The sequence below is a fragment of the Vulpes lagopus genome, chromosome 1 (genome assembly GCF_018345385.1).
Source record: "Vulpes lagopus strain Blue_001 chromosome 1, ASM1834538v1, whole genome shotgun sequence".
Lineage (NCBI taxonomy): Eukaryota > Metazoa > Chordata > Mammalia > Carnivora > Canidae > Vulpes > Vulpes lagopus.
In genome coordinates, this window is record NC_054824.1 from 61,885,523 (window position 1) to 61,901,081 (window position 15,559).

Here is a 15,559-nt window from a genome sequence, read left to right on the forward strand (position 1 = left end):
TTATTTTTAAGATTTTAAGAGAGACAGAGACATGGGCAGAGGAAGAAGCAGCCCCCCCATGGGGAGCCCAAAGTGGAACTCAAATCTAGGACTGTGGGATCACAACCAGAGCCAAAGGCAGACGCTCAACCACTGAGCCACCCAGGTTCCCCTTGAAATAATTTTAAATAAGACTATGTTTTAGAAGCCAGCCTAGTTACCCTCTTGGTGTCAAAGCTGATTAGATTACAGAAAATAGAGGACACCTCAAGTACTTAAAATGACCAAAGTTTCTACAGATAGAAAAACATACAAGTATTATAATAAATTAAATATCCACGAACCACCACCCAACATAGAAACTACAATATTTTCCAAAAATGATTAAGTAGATTTTTGCTTATTTCTTGCTTAAGAAACCCAGATAGCTACTAAAAGAATTACAATGGAACAGCTCAGAAATTTGGGGATGACATCTACCTTCTTACAGTTAAATTGGTTAAATATACCAGTTGGCTTTTTTTTTTTTTTTTTTTAACCAGTTGGTTTCTGTTTCTAGATTCTCTTCTGTATTAGGTGTTTCCAAAAAAGAGAATTAAACAGAGGGGAGCAAGTTCTATACTGTATTATATAAATATTATATCAAGGAGAGAATTATGGAAACATTAAAAATAAAAATTAAACATAGTTAATAATACTTTCACTTAATAATTAAATTAATACTTTTACTTAGGCATATTAAAATATAGTATATTAAAATATAGTAAACTTGCAATCCTCAAAGAAAGAATGTTACTAGTAACCAAAAGAACAACCAAATACAAAAGAACAATAGATGCCAAAACTTTTGCTTGGATGTCATTGTTCTACATCTAAGAGTTTCCAATTAAAGACAAGCTTCTTGCTCCAAATTGTAGTCATCCAAATTATTCTTTTGGAAATGTGCCCCAAATGAAAAAAACACCTAGATAGAAAGATGTTAAGTTTAATGAACCAAGAAAAAAATAAAAGGGAAGTGCTCCTCATTAAAATGTTCCATTTATACATACCTGCATACATTTGAGTAATTCCAAAAAGGCATCAAATCCTTCTAGGAACTTCTGCCTCAGATCATCTGACCATTCAGTTGGTTTGCTAATTAACACATACCTGAACAAGATAAAAATAGCAATGAACATATGGGTAAACACTGACATATTACAAGATGCAAGTGGCTGAGACAATTAAACAAAAGCTTACTTGAGATCAAAAATAAGGCTCTGAACTCTCCTAAACTTGAAGGCTTGTAAAGCAGTATATCGTTCAAACTGAAATCTGCCCTGGGCATCTCGATGTCTCAAATGATCCATAAAAGTCTTAATGATGATGGTCATCAGGTTTTCTTCTGTGATAAGCATCCGAGCCTAGAACAAAGTGTATCAGAGTACATTGGTAATCAAAACCTACTTACTAGAAAGCTAAAAAAAAAAAAAAAAAGTCATCAACACTGGTTAGCTCTTTGAAGTTTAAACCCTTTTCAGTATTATAAATGCATTACTGTGTATTTTTAAACAACAATTACTTACTCCAACTGCCAAGTGTATGAAGCAACAGTTATATCAGGGAGAAAGATGCCAGAATATTAGGAGACAGATCCAAGACTCATTTATTCAAAGACAATTCAGGGTGGGGGTCTGAACCAGGCTGCAAATTTTTCTTAACTGAGACATTTAGACACCTATAATGGTATGGTATAATTATTCTAGGATCCAGAGGTTCCTATCATAGATTCATTCTGTAGAACTTAGTATGAAACTGTATTTCCGGGGATCCCTGGGTGGCGCAGCGGTTTAGCGCCTGCCTTTGGCCCAGGGCGCGATCCTGGAGACCAGGGATCGAATCCCACGTCGGGCTCCCGGTGCATGGAGCCTGCTTCTCCCTCTGCCTGTGTCTCTGCCTCTCTCTCTCTCTCTCTCTCTGTGACTATCATAAATAAATAAAAATTAAAAAAAAAAAGAAACTGTATTTCCTCTTAATCTCCTTTTAAAATTTATTTTTTGTTTTTGTTTCTACGTATAGATATATATTTTTAAATAAGCAAATACATATAAATGATGCAAAAAAAGAACACACATAAAAAGTCTCCTAGCTCCCAAAGTCCCCCTTGCAAAGGCAATCTCTGTTAGCAGTTTTCTTGCATATTTTTCCAGAGATAACACGTGTGTGTATAACACATACATATATATGTATATACACATGTATATATGTTTATAATATATGGGTTAAGTATTACTTTTAAAAGTGTTACAATTTAAAAAATAATTTCAGGTTTCTTTTCTGGGGAGAAATGCTTTACCTGCAAGTAAGCGAGAAACTGGGAAACCAAGAGTTCAATGCCCAATTGACTGAGCCACCCAAGCACCTCTCTGAAAAACTTTATTGAAAAATAATGGCCTGTGCATATACTTTAGGTTAAACTAAACGTGACAGAGCATACAGGGTAGTGCTGACTATAAATTAGGGCACATTTAATAAAAACAAATTAGAACAAGATATTGTAATCACTTGAATTATTAGTACTGGTTCTTGATCAGGCTATTTGTAAGTGAAGACTGGATTTTCAGTTAACCCAAAAGACCAATATATGAGATTTTATCACTGATAAGAACACTTAACTAATATCCAGGCAATTGATTGGTAAGCAGGGTTAGGCAGATTAATGAATAATGCTGCTTTTTCAAAGAAACTATACATGTACTCTTCCTTCCAGTCATGATGGATTAAGCTTGAGACTGACCAACATTTACCCTAAGAACAACCAGAAAAGATCAACTAGGAAAAAAAGTTTGAAATCATTAGAGAGCTGCTGAGGCAACAAGGATTCAAGGGGATAAAAGCATAGAGAAGGGGAATGGCAGAGGGCACTAAGCCAACATCCTGCAGCTGCTTTTCCTTCAGCATCTGACGTTTTTGGGAGTAGGGCAAAACAGGAAGATCCCAGGAAGAAGTCTGAAAAAGATGCTAATAGGGAGAGAAATCTGAGATTTTAGCTGGTGTGGGAAGTGGGGCGGCCAGGATTCTAGTGAGAACAGAAGGGTGGAGATGGAGTCCAAATTTCTTCTAGTTTTCCCCATAAGACACCTACAAAATTCTGAAGCTGTGCAGGCCAGAAGTCTAAGAGCAGACAGACTAGAAGAGCAAAGGAGTGATGTGGCAGTTTCAGCAAACAGAGGAAACAAAACAAGTTCAGGAACCTAGAGAGGAAAGGAACTCTAGTGAACATCCTAGACTCTTGACTGGGAATGTCACAGGGGTGAGGATGACTCAGAAGACAAAGTCTTGCCAAAATAGGGGCACCTTGGGATGCCTGGATGGCTCAGAGGTTGAGCATCTGCCTTTGGCTCAGGGTGTGATCCCAAGATCCAGGATCAAGTCCCCCATCGGGCTCCTTGTGGGGAGCCTGGTTCTCCCTCTGCCTATGTCTTTGCCCCTCTCCCTGTGTGTCTCTCATGAATAAATAAATAAATCTTAAGAAAAAAACAAACAAAAAACAAAAACAAAACAGGGGCAACCTGGGTGGCTCAGTGGTTGAGCATCTGTCTTTGGCTCAGGTCATGATCCTGGAGTCCTGGGATAGAGTCCCACACCAGGCTCCCCACAAGGGAGCCTGTCTCTCCCTCTGCCTTTCTCTCTGTGTCTCTCATGAAAAAATAAAACCTAAAAAAACCCCAACAACCCAAAAACCAATAACCTGGAGTCATGTCAATTTCCAACTGGACTAAGGTGACTGGCCTCACTCCAGCTGCCTAACATGAAGGAGAATTTTCTTAGGAGAAAGATATCAGGCAGCGTCTAAGATTTTTAATAAAAAAAATCCTATCAGAAGGCAATGAGAAAAAAGGAATAGGGCAGAAACCATATTTGAGGAGAGAATGACTCCAAAACTTCCAAAACTGAGAAAGCCATCAGCCTAGGGATACAGTATCTACCAACACCAATATCTTTTTTAAAAAATATTTTATTTATTTATTCATGAGAGACACACAGAGAGATGCAGAGACACAGGCAGGGAGAGAAGCAGGCTTCATGCACGAAGCCTGATGTGGGACTCGATCTCAGGACTCTGGGATCACACATCGAGCCAAAAGCAGACACTCAACCACTGAGCCACCCAGGCGTCACCCAACTCCAATATGTATAAATATAAAGGAAGCCAAACCTGCATAAATCACAGCAACACTGCTGAAACCGAAGACAAATGTCAAAAAAAGTTAAGCATTTCAAATGACTAAAAATTACATAGGGCAAAATATATATATATATAAAAAAATCAAACAGAACTACAAATGATCTAGATAATGACATTATCAGACTATAACTTAAGATTTTATTTATATATCTGTTTTGGTAGGGGGTAGCACATGCATGAGCGGGGGGACGGGGAAGGGCAGAGAGAGAGAATCCTAAGCAGACTTCACATTGAGCACAGAGCCTGAGGTGGGACTTATCCCACGACCCAGAGATCATGACTTGAGTTGAAATCAAGAATCCAAAGCTCAACCAACTGAGCCACCCAAGTGCCCCAAGACCATGACTTTAAAATAGTTAAGAGGGACGCCTGTGTGGCTCAGGCGGTTGAGCTTCTGCCTTTGCCTCAGGTCGTGATCCTGGGGTCCTGGGACAGAGTCCTGCATTGGCCTCCTGTGGGGAGCCAGCTTCTCCCTCTGCCTAGGTCTCTGTCTCTCATGAATAAATAAAAATATCTTAAAAAAAAAAAGTTAAGATTTACATTTTCAGAAAATTGAGGAAAAATGGAGAATTTCACCAGAAAACTGGCATCTTAAAAAAGAATGGATTTTTGCTTCAGAAATCAGGTGAAAGTAGGTGTAGTTTTCCTAGTAAGTACACCTAACAATTCTGGACATTATAAGCAAAACAACACCGAAAGATTCAGAAAGGTGGCCAGAAGAAGGCAGACTGGCTACGGACCACAAAGAACACAAGAAGACAGAGTTCTAAGAAGCTAGTAACCCAAAAATGCCAACGAGCACATATTTTTAAAAAAGTCCCAATAAAAGCCTGCTTTGTCAGCCACAGGAAAGAAGTAACCCAGTAGGACAGAAATTTTCAGACAGTAACACAGCAGCAAAGGCTGAGTGGGGAAGCCTAGACTTCCACTCTTCACTCTTCAGAGGCTGAAACATGGTGCTTGCTTACAATGTCACGGATGCACGCCATAACCGTTCATGGACTAGCAGCCTGCAAACAGCTTGTTGTTAGTTGTGACAAAAAGATAAATCAATTAATTCTTAACAGTTTAATTAAGCTGACATTTTTTCCTCATAGCAAGAGCTTTGCTGAGAGCAACAATGTGTTGGTTCAGTGCAGTACATATTGTTTATCCTGTCACTACTGACACTTTGAGTAAAATGCTTTAGAGTCACCTTTACAAGAGTATTAAGTGAATATAAAATAAACAAGTGGGCAGCCCCGGTGGCGCAGTGGTTTAGCGCTGCCTGCAGCCCAGGAGATCCAGGATTGAGTCCCACTTTGGGCTCCCTGCATGGAGCCTGCTTCTCCCTCTGCTGTGTCTCTGCCGCACCCCCCCACCTCCCCGTCGCTCATAAATAAATAAATAAAATCTTAAAAAAATAAAATAAAATAAAATAAACAAGTTAGTAAGGGGGAGGGAGGAATTACTATTTAATCCAAAAGAAGGTAAGAAGGAAGAGAAAAAGAAACAAAATAGATGGTTCAAACAGAAAAAAATCATAACGTGGCAAATATAAAGCCAAATATATTAGTGATTATATTAAATGAGCAGTAATTTGGTTACATCATCAGGAGTATCAGATTGGGTAAACAAAACGTAAATACATGCTTTAAAAAAGTGACATACGTTTAATATAAGCGTACAAAAAAGTAAAAATGTGGAGTGTTTGGGTGGCTCCCGGCTTGGGAGTTGGTTATGTGTCCAACTCTTGATTTCAGCTCAAGCCATGATCTCAGGATTGTGAGATCGAGCCCCATGTTGGGCTCTGTGCTCAGTGTGGAGTCTGCTTGAGATTCTCTACTCCTCCCTCTAACCCTCCCTCCACTCCCCACTCTCTCTTTAAAAAAAAAAAAAAAAAAAAAAATGTTAACAATGGAAAAGACAATACTATGCAAACACTAACCAAAAGAAAGGAGTTGTTGCTGTAATATCAGATAAATTACTTCAAGTCAGAAGCATTATCTGAGATGAAAAAAGATAATTTAAAATGATAAAAGGGTTAATCTAGGAAATATAATTCTATATATATAAAGATATATAAAGCAGATAGATAAAAACAGAACTAAAAGGGGAAAGACAAATCCAACAATCACATTGGGAGACTCTTAAGATTCTTTAATAGTTGACGGAACAAATAGACAGGAAATTAGTTAAGTACATAAGACTTATACAAAGAAAATAAACAAACTTGACCTAAGGGACATATAGAAACACTGCACCCAATAGTAAGAGAACATATATTATTTTCAAGTCCACATGGGACATTTACCAAACTGAAAACATTCTGGGCCATGAAGCTAGACTCAACAAAGAACTGATATCAGCATTTTCTCTGACCCCAGTGAAATTGAGCTAGAATTCATAACAAAATAATTAGAAAATGTCTAAGTGTTTTGAAATTTAGCAATATATTTCTAAGAAGTGTAATCACAAAAAAAGAACAAATGGATCAAGGAAGAGATCATGAAGGAACTCAGTAAATTTTTGAACTAAATAATAAAAATAGGATATAATAAAATTGTGAGGTGTAGCTAATATTATGCTTAGATGGAAAACTGGAAAATTAGGCCTTAACTGCACTTACCAGAAAAAAAGGCTCAAAGCCAACAATTTAAACATCTATCTCAAGAAACTACAGAAAGTATGGCAGTCATCATGTGGTGAATAAAAGCAGGAATCTTTCTCATTCCTGATCTCAGGGGAAAAGCTCTTAATGGTCAGTATTAAGTACAATGTTTGCTTTAGATTTTTATTTTTTGTTTTGTTTTTAGGTACTCTATTACATTAAAGTTCTTTTTCATTCCCAGGTATGAAGTATTTTTTTGTTTTAAATTATGAATGAGTGTCTAATATTCATTAATTCAGAAAAAGCATTTGATATAATTTTTTTCTATTAGTAAGGTAAGTTATGCCAACTGATTTTTCCCCTCAAATGTTATACTATTCATAACTTGGTTATGATGTATTACCTTTTTTCTTTTTTTTTCTTTTTTAAGATTTATTTATTTATTTATTCATGAGAGACACAGAGAGAGAGAGAGGCAGAGACACAGGCAGAGGGAGAAGCAGGCTCCATGCAGGGAGCCTGATACGGGACTTGATCCCGCGGCTCCAGGATTACGCCCTGGGCCGAAGGCAGGCACTAGACTGCTGAGCCACCCAGGGATCCCCTATTACCCTTTTTCTATATTACTTGATTTGATTTGTGCAAGCTCACCTGTGAGAAAGATCAGATGGTAATTTTTTTGTAAATTGCTTTATTGGGTTTTGGTATGAAGTAACAGAGAACTCAATTAAATTGGCCAGTATAGTCTCTTTCTTTTCTGAAAAATTTATGTCTTGTAGGGATCGTCGCATCAGCTAATTAGGTTCTTCACACTCATTTTTGCCCCCTGTCCATTTGTTCTCCAAATTACAAACAGCATGATCTTGGGATGCCTGGGTAGCTCAGCAGTTTAGTGCTTGCCTTCGGCCCAGGGAGTGATCCTGGAGTCCCAGGATGGAGTCCCACATTGGGCTCCCTGAATGGAGCCTGCTTCTACCTCTGCCTGTGTCTCTGTCTCTCTCTGTGTCTCTCATGAATGAATACATAAAGTCTTTAAAAAAAAAAAAGAGCAAGATCTTTTAAAACATGACACTTAAAACTCAATGTTTTCCCATCCTCTTCAGATAAAAATCAAAATCCTTCATTTGGCCTGTAATACCTCAGTGTGGATAAAGACAGCTTCAACTGTACTAGAATATATCTTTGAACATAAAGGTAATCTGGGGAAAAATACTCGTTAAAAACAAATGAACAAAAAAACTGGAAAATGTACCTTGTAGGAAAATAACCTCAGAATACTCTTAAATTTGTACAATTTGGCACCCGCCTTCATTTCTGGTCTCATTTTATTCCATGTTCAAGGATCTTCAACTGTGCTGGCTTTGTTTCCTGGATAGGAACTTTATTTCAGCACTTCTCAAGTGCTGGTCCCTTTAAATGAACTTTCCTTCATATGCCCACATAAAGGTGCCTTCCCTACAGAATTTCTATCTGCACTTTGGGAAAAGATCAGATCTCTCTATTCTCTCTCAAAACAACCAAATTCTTGTTTTCATTGTAATTTTAATGAACCAGTTCTATGAGTTTTTCTCATTATTTTAAGTTCCATGAGGGCAAGGACTGCATCTTTTTTTTTGTTTTTTTTCACCATTGTATTCCCAAAGCTTAGAATTGTGCCCAATAAATCATAGATGCTCAATACATTTTTGTTAAATAAATTAAATATGCATTTTAATTACTGAATAGCACAAAAATATAGTGATGTCTCCCTGAGGAACTAGTAAAACTTAGTACAAGATGATCCATAATCATTGTGATTCTATTGCCTTAGCTACCCTTTCCCTTATTGGGTGGGTGGTGGGGGCGGGGAGCTTCCTAAAATGTGAGATTCTATATAATATGCTGTTTCTAATGGATAAATTTGTTAAACCAATCAGCTTAATTTTTAACTCACCAACCAGTTCAAAACCTCAGGGAAGTAGTATTAGAACATACAGATTAAGTTTAAATGACTTTTTTGTCTCTAGATTACATACTGCAGGCTATGTTCTAGCATGGTCAAAAGTGTCTCAAGTCCCAACACCCGTTAATAAAATATTATTCTATTCAGGAATATATAGATCTTCATTTTCTATTATTTTAAGACTTTAATTTTTGTCAATGACAAACAAGAAAGTTCTTCTAAGTCTTTTAGTACTTACAAGTGAAGGGACCGTGAATATCTGAACCGAGAGGTCTGCGATTGAAAACTCTCTGTCGTGGTCATCTGTCACATAATCACTCTGCAAACGCTCATAGTTCTATTAAGAAGGCAAAAAAAGGCAAGGAGTGCCAGCTATCAGTTACAAAGAAAAGGCAAGCACTACTCACCAGAGTAGGTGCGGTGAAGAACTGGACAGACAGAGCAGTCACGGACACTGCTCGCTCGTGATCATCCTCCATAAAATCTCTCTGCAACTGCTGGTAATTCTAAACAACAAGGGGGAGATTCACCTCTAATCCATAATGACCAAATGTTTTAAGGATCATAATGAAAAGTCAGTGCTGGAGGAGTCAACAACATAACACTGCTATGAGAATGGTAACTGAAATTACTTCTACCAATTAAATTTTGTATGAATATTGATTTGCTATACAACCTTCTTGAGCACCATGGCAATTTATGAGTTCAAATAGGAGTAACAGCTTCTAAAATCCTGGGATGTTCTTATAGGGCTAAACCACAGCAACTTTACATGGTCTCTGATGAAACCGGACTTTTATTTCTTATAGGTGTATATCAGAATCACCTGATGTTTTTTTCAAAGTGCATATGCTTGGTGCATCTGCTTCATTGAGAACAGGACACAAATATATATATATATATTTTTGAAAAAGCCCCCCATATGATCCTTATATGCTTCCTAATTAAGAACTTCTAGTTCAGGTGAATAAAAAAAATAAGCACATATTACAAGAAGGGAGAAGAACATAATTCAACAATATCAACAACCAACATTTCAAGATTCTTAAATCACATCCATATATACATGTCACTTCAGCTAAGACTATCTTTTCCTTATACAAATTTTAATGGGAATAATACCATATTTCACAATGGCACAGGTTTAAATTCTTCATTTATCGTTTCATATTATATAGATTTCACAGCTGGATATGTGTATTATTATGGCAGGTGACGAAAAGAAAAGTCTTACTGCTGGAATTTTACTTTATTGATAAAAGATAAAAAGATCATCTATTGAAGTTTCTTAGAATTTAAAATCAATACAGTGACATAATACTATTAGTTGCTAATATTATAAAGCCTGGATATAATAATGGATTATATTTATTCTGAATATAACCTATTTTGTTAAAAAATATAAAACTGAGAGACTACCTACCTTTGCAAATCGAATAGCAAACAACTTCTTATATTTCAAATCCATAAGTAGACTGCTCATAAACAACTGATGATACACACTCCTAGCACCTTTTACAAACAGAGCAGATGTAAAATAAGGATGTATCAACAAGCCAAAAATTACATTTCCAAAGTTTTTATACTCTCAATTGTATTTTAAGTCTCAAGAGCAAAACTCTACAATTGCAATCTGCTTCTTAAAAATTTAGTGTTTCTAAAAAAAGTTTTCTAACAACAAAAAAAAAGAAGCTTATTTAATTTGGGTTACAGACTCTAAAATCTGTTTTTGTTTTTTCCAAAGAATAAGACTAATGTGCTAATTGTAAAAACTATATTTATTAAATACCTCTCCAAATGGGGGGAAAATGCCTTTTCCAATTACCTAAAAGTGGTTAAAAGATTACCTTTCCACAATTTGGAATCATTAAGCATCAATCTATCCACTAGAGAAGAGTTTTCGCCATCTGGCCCTTCTTGTAAACCAACTTGACATAAAATTCGGCGAAGCCCATCTTAAAACAGGAAGAAAAGTAGTCATGAAATAGGAACTTCAAGTATTAAAATAAAATGACATTTTAATAGAAATGTTCCAACAAATCTATAGTTTTACATGTTTACTAATGGTCAAATTTACTCAGAAAAAGTAAACATATTAACTATTTTATTAACATTTTCACAAAAAGAAAAATTCTAAATCTTGCATTATATACTAACACTTATTCTAGAATACCAAAATATAAGCCTATCAGAAAGGCAATGACCTCTTATGTTATAAAGAATTTAAGTACATATGCTAAATAAACCACATTATAATAAAATTGTTACATCCCATGATAACTGAAGGCAGGCATAATAACTGTGCTACCATTTAAAAAAAAAGAACGCATGGCCTCTATACTATAATATAGACCAGTCCATTTATTAGTGTTATGCAAAATGTTCCCACTCATTTAGCAAACGTTCCCTGTAAACCTCTGTGTGGCTACTATGTGAAATGTCCTGGAAGACAAATTCCTACATCTTCTAAATGCTGAACAAAAAAAATGTTCTTCAAATATTAACAAAAGCATTAGCATAACCAAAACTTTAATACCTTTTTGTTTCATACGTTAAAACTAAAATCACTCTTTTTAGTCTTTTATAAGCACGCAAAATAATCAGACAAAATAGAGCAATTTTAAAACTATAAAAGCCACCAAACAGGAATTGTTTACAAGGCTAAAGAGAAATACTTATATAAGTATTAATTAAGAGACAAGGTTTTGTTTTTTTTTTTAAGATTTTATTTATTCATTAATGAGAGACACAGAGAGAGAGGCATAGACATAGAAAGAGGAAGGAGAAGCAGGCTCCATGCAAAGAGCCCGGTGCGGGACTCAATCCCGGGACTCCGGGATCATACCATGAGCCAAAGGCAGACGCTCAACCGCTAAGCCACCCAGGCGTCCCAAGACAAGGTCTTTAAATAATTAGTGATAAATATCTCAAAAATATTTTTGGCAGAAAATTGCTTCCAGGATACTATTCATTACTACTGCAGAAGAGAACTTGGTGCACAAGATATATCCAATGGAAAACACTAAAACTAAAAAGATAGGAGGGTAAGAAAAATAATTGGAGAGACATTTAAAAAGCAAGCAAACACAGTCTCCTAAATTTCCAAAACTCCACATTTTTTTCAATTGTCCGTTCACAATGTGGCAATGCTCTCTTAATACAAATATTTTAGAAGTTCTCTTTATAATAAACACCAGAATGTCATTTATCCAAGCCACCTCTCTTGCTTTCTAAAGAAAGTATGACAGATAGCTTAATCTATTCCTAATTTTCTCTTTAGTGTTATATTTTATATACCACACTTGTATTTCTGGCATTAGCCATGTGATTCTTTGTTCTGTTACCACATTAAAAAGATTACCTAATTTGTGGAATATGGAAAGACATAAATACCAAATACAAATCCAGAACTTCAAATTTGCAAGTTTAGAGTTACAAATTATTGGTAACCAAAAGCTGGAGGAGTCAAAACAAAGGTATCAACATTAGCGTTGTATCTTTTAAACTGCTAATCATTTAGGTTTAATTTACAGTAGTATTTTCCAGCTTGCTCAGTGGAACAGAGTTCCACGGAATGCTGTTTTATTTTCATTTTATTTTTTTAAAGATTTTATTCATTTCAGAAAAAAGAAAAGAGAGCACTAGAGAGACAGAGCAAGCATGAGTGGTGGAGGGCAAGGGAAAGGGAGAAGCAGGCTCTCCACTGAGGAGGGAACCTGATGCAGGGCTTGATTCCAGGACCCGGGATCATGACCTGAGCCAAAGGCAGACGCTTAACCAACTGAGCCACCCAGGGCCCCCAAAATGCTGTTTTTTAAAAAAAACATTTAAGTCTGTGAAATTTATATTTCATTAGCATATTAAAGTCATTTGCCATTGTTCAATCTAATATTTGCTGCATTTATTTGAACACAGAATCCTTTGTATGCATATAAGAAATCTTATGGATCAGGCAGGGCACCTGGGTAGCTCAGTCACTTTGGCTCAGGTTGTGATCCCAGGGTCCTAGTATCGAGTCCCGCATTGGGCTCCTCGTGGGGAGCCTGCCTCTCCCTCTGCCTATGTCTCTGCCTCTTTCATGAATAAATAAAAAAAATCTTTAAAAAAATAATCCTGTGGATCAAAATTTTAGAAACATGGGTTTGTCTGTACAATAAAGATATTGTGAGATGGTATTTTAAAATGTGAAATTAAAGTAAGAAATTATTTCACCTGATATTATTTCCAAAATAGTTTTTTGGACCTACCTGAATATCCAATAACATTTCCCAGCCAAGATAAAAGTTTCAAACCAAAATTCTGATGTGCGACAATAGACGAATGCATAACTTGAACTTTGAGTGGCTTTGTCTGTCTACTGGTATTTCTCTTAAAAAGAAATGGCAGAATGAAAAAACAATCTAAAACGGCTATCTTACAGAAAAAAGCTAATATTTTTACTTAACGTAACTACATTCTCATCATTACAGGATAATTTTTTTTCATGTATAAGAAAAATACCACTTGGCTTGCCTTACTCAGATCCTAATTTGCTAGAAAGAATCTTACAAAAAAAGTAAGGTATAGCTTACGAGTAACTTGAATCTTTGGTCCTATATTTGAAAATCTGCTCTACCAACTAGAAATTATTTAAATGCTTGCATTTGTTTTAGGTCTTTAACTTCTTAAGTGTAATCAAACATTTATTTAAGTAATTTGCTTCACTGCACAGAAATGTTATCAATACTCAAAAAAAACCCCTTTGTATAATAAACTATAATTTTCAATGTAACCATTTTTAAGTGTACAGTTCAGGAGTGTTAAGTACATCCACACTGTAGTGTGACCAATCTCCAGAACTCTTTTCATCTTATAAAACTCAAACTCTATACCCATTAAACACCATAGATATCATATAAATGGAATCAGGTAGTATTTATCTTTTTTTTTTTTTTGGTAACTGGCTTATTTCTCTTAGCATATGTCCTCAAGGTTCATCTACGCTGTAGCATGCATCAAAATTTTCTTCCTTTTTAAGGCTGAATGATATTCTATTGTATGTACATGTATTTTATTTATCCATTAACCCATCAATAAACATTTGAGTTGCTCCTGTCTTTTGTCTATTATGAATAATAATGCTGCTATGAATATAGGTATACAATATCTCTGAGACCATTTTTGATTCTTTTGTGCATTTATATAGCCACAAGAAAAACTGTTGGATCATATGGTAATTCTTCTTAATTTTTAGAGGAACTACATTACAGTTTTCCATAGTGGCTGTATCATTTTACATTCCCACCAGCAGTATGCACAAGGGTTGCAATTTCTCCATATCCTTGCCAACACTTGTGATGCTGTTATGGTTTTCCTTTGTTTATAATAGCCATCCAAGTGGGTATCAGGTGGTATCTCATCATGATTTTTATTTGCATTTTCCTAATAATTAGTAACATTGAGCATGTTTTCATGGTAATTTCATGGTAATTTATATACCTTCTTTGAAGAAATGTCTACTTAAGTCTTTCACAATTTTAAATTTTTATTCCCCCTTCTCATTTTTTGTTTGGATCATCTTTTTACCCCCAACTTCATCCCATTCCCATAACCCACATTAACACAGTACATCTTTGCATATTTTCTCTATCTATATATTATATATGTATACATTTATAAAGATTTTTATTTCATTTACAAAAATGGGATACTATACATACTCTTGTGCATCTTTGCGTTAACCGATTTTTTTGGGTTAATGACTCATAATATTCTGTGGTGTGGATTTATTCAAACATCCTCTAGAGAAGGGCACTCATATTCCCTTTGTTTTCGTCTTCTGTGACTACAAAAAAAGCAGCACTGAACATCTTTGTACACACACTTGCTAGTGCTTACATTTCTATGGGATATATTCTTAGGAAAGGTATAACTTTAATAATAGATGCTACTAAATTATTTCCCCAAATGCTGTAGCAATTTAGTTTTATACAAGTATTCCTATTTTCTGCATCACTGCCAGTAAGGTATTTCATCACTTTAATTTCTGCATCCTGATGAATATGAAATCTCCCTATCATTTTACCGATTACTAATGAGTGAGTCTTTATGTACACTGACCATGTAGATTTTTCCTGATTCTTAGGTTTTTTTCCTGATGATTGCCTTTCCATATCCTATGTCCATTTTCCTATTTAGTTGTTTGTTCCCTACTTGATAATCTATGAGGATTCTGTTTATCATAAATATTAAATGTCCATTTCTATGTTAGAAATAATTTTGCTAAATCTACTATTTGCCTCTTGGCTTTGTTTATAGAATATTTTGCTATGCTAACTTTTTATGTAGCCAAAAAATACATTTCTTTTTTAACTCCTGGGGTTCTAGTATTGGTTAAGAAGCTCTCCTCCTCCCTTAGAATATACCTATAATTTCCTAGATTTTCCTTCTAACTTGTTTCTACTTCTGGACTTCCTTTTCTATTTTATGAATACATAAATGCCACAAAAGATTATAAATTACTACTTTTTAAAAAAATGAAAAATTGAAATGATACTAAACATAAGAAGTTATAAAGCAACCAATATAAGAAAAAAAATACTCCTTTACTCAGATTCATCTATTGCAAACCTTTTATCCCAACTGCTTTATCATTCCAACTTATTTTTCTCTCTCCACACAGATACATATACATGCACTTAAAAAAAAATAGCACTGAGGGTAAGTTATATGCACCATGCATCATTCCTCCTAATTCCTTAATACTTCAGCCTGTATTTCCTAAAACTGGAAATATTCTTTTACTCAATCACAGTATAGTTTCTGGTGCATTATTAAGTTG

At 35.3% G+C, this 15,559-nt stretch overlaps 1 protein-coding gene across 7 annotated transcripts in view; it reads right to left on the reverse strand.

Annotated features, from left to right (window-relative positions):
• Positions 1-15,559, reverse strand: part of UBR2 (ubiquitin protein ligase E3 component n-recognin 2) — a 122,975-nt gene that overhangs the window by 50,557 nt on the left and 56,859 nt on the right. For 5 of the 7 annotated variants that reach the window (XR_005990143.1, XM_041769855.1, XM_041769746.1 and 2 more), the window contains 6 exons: positions 12,987-13,107; positions 10,587-10,694; positions 10,163-10,251; positions 8,978-9,076; positions 1,219-1,382; positions 1,029-1,128 (listed from right to left, as the gene is read on the reverse strand). Coding sequence is in view for 6 of the 7 variants with exons in the window: in XM_041769855.1 (XP_041625789.1) it covers positions 1,029-1,128; positions 1,219-1,382; positions 8,978-9,076; positions 10,163-10,251; positions 10,587-10,694; positions 12,987-13,107 (681 nt within the window). In the remaining variant the exon portion in view is untranslated. Of the gene's footprint in view, positions 1-1,028; positions 1,129-1,218; positions 1,383-8,977; positions 9,077-9,146; positions 9,246-10,162; positions 10,252-10,586; positions 10,695-12,986; positions 13,108-15,559 lie in introns of all 7 variants that reach the window. The other 2 variants (XM_041769780.1, XM_041769996.1) reach the window with 2 other exon arrangements.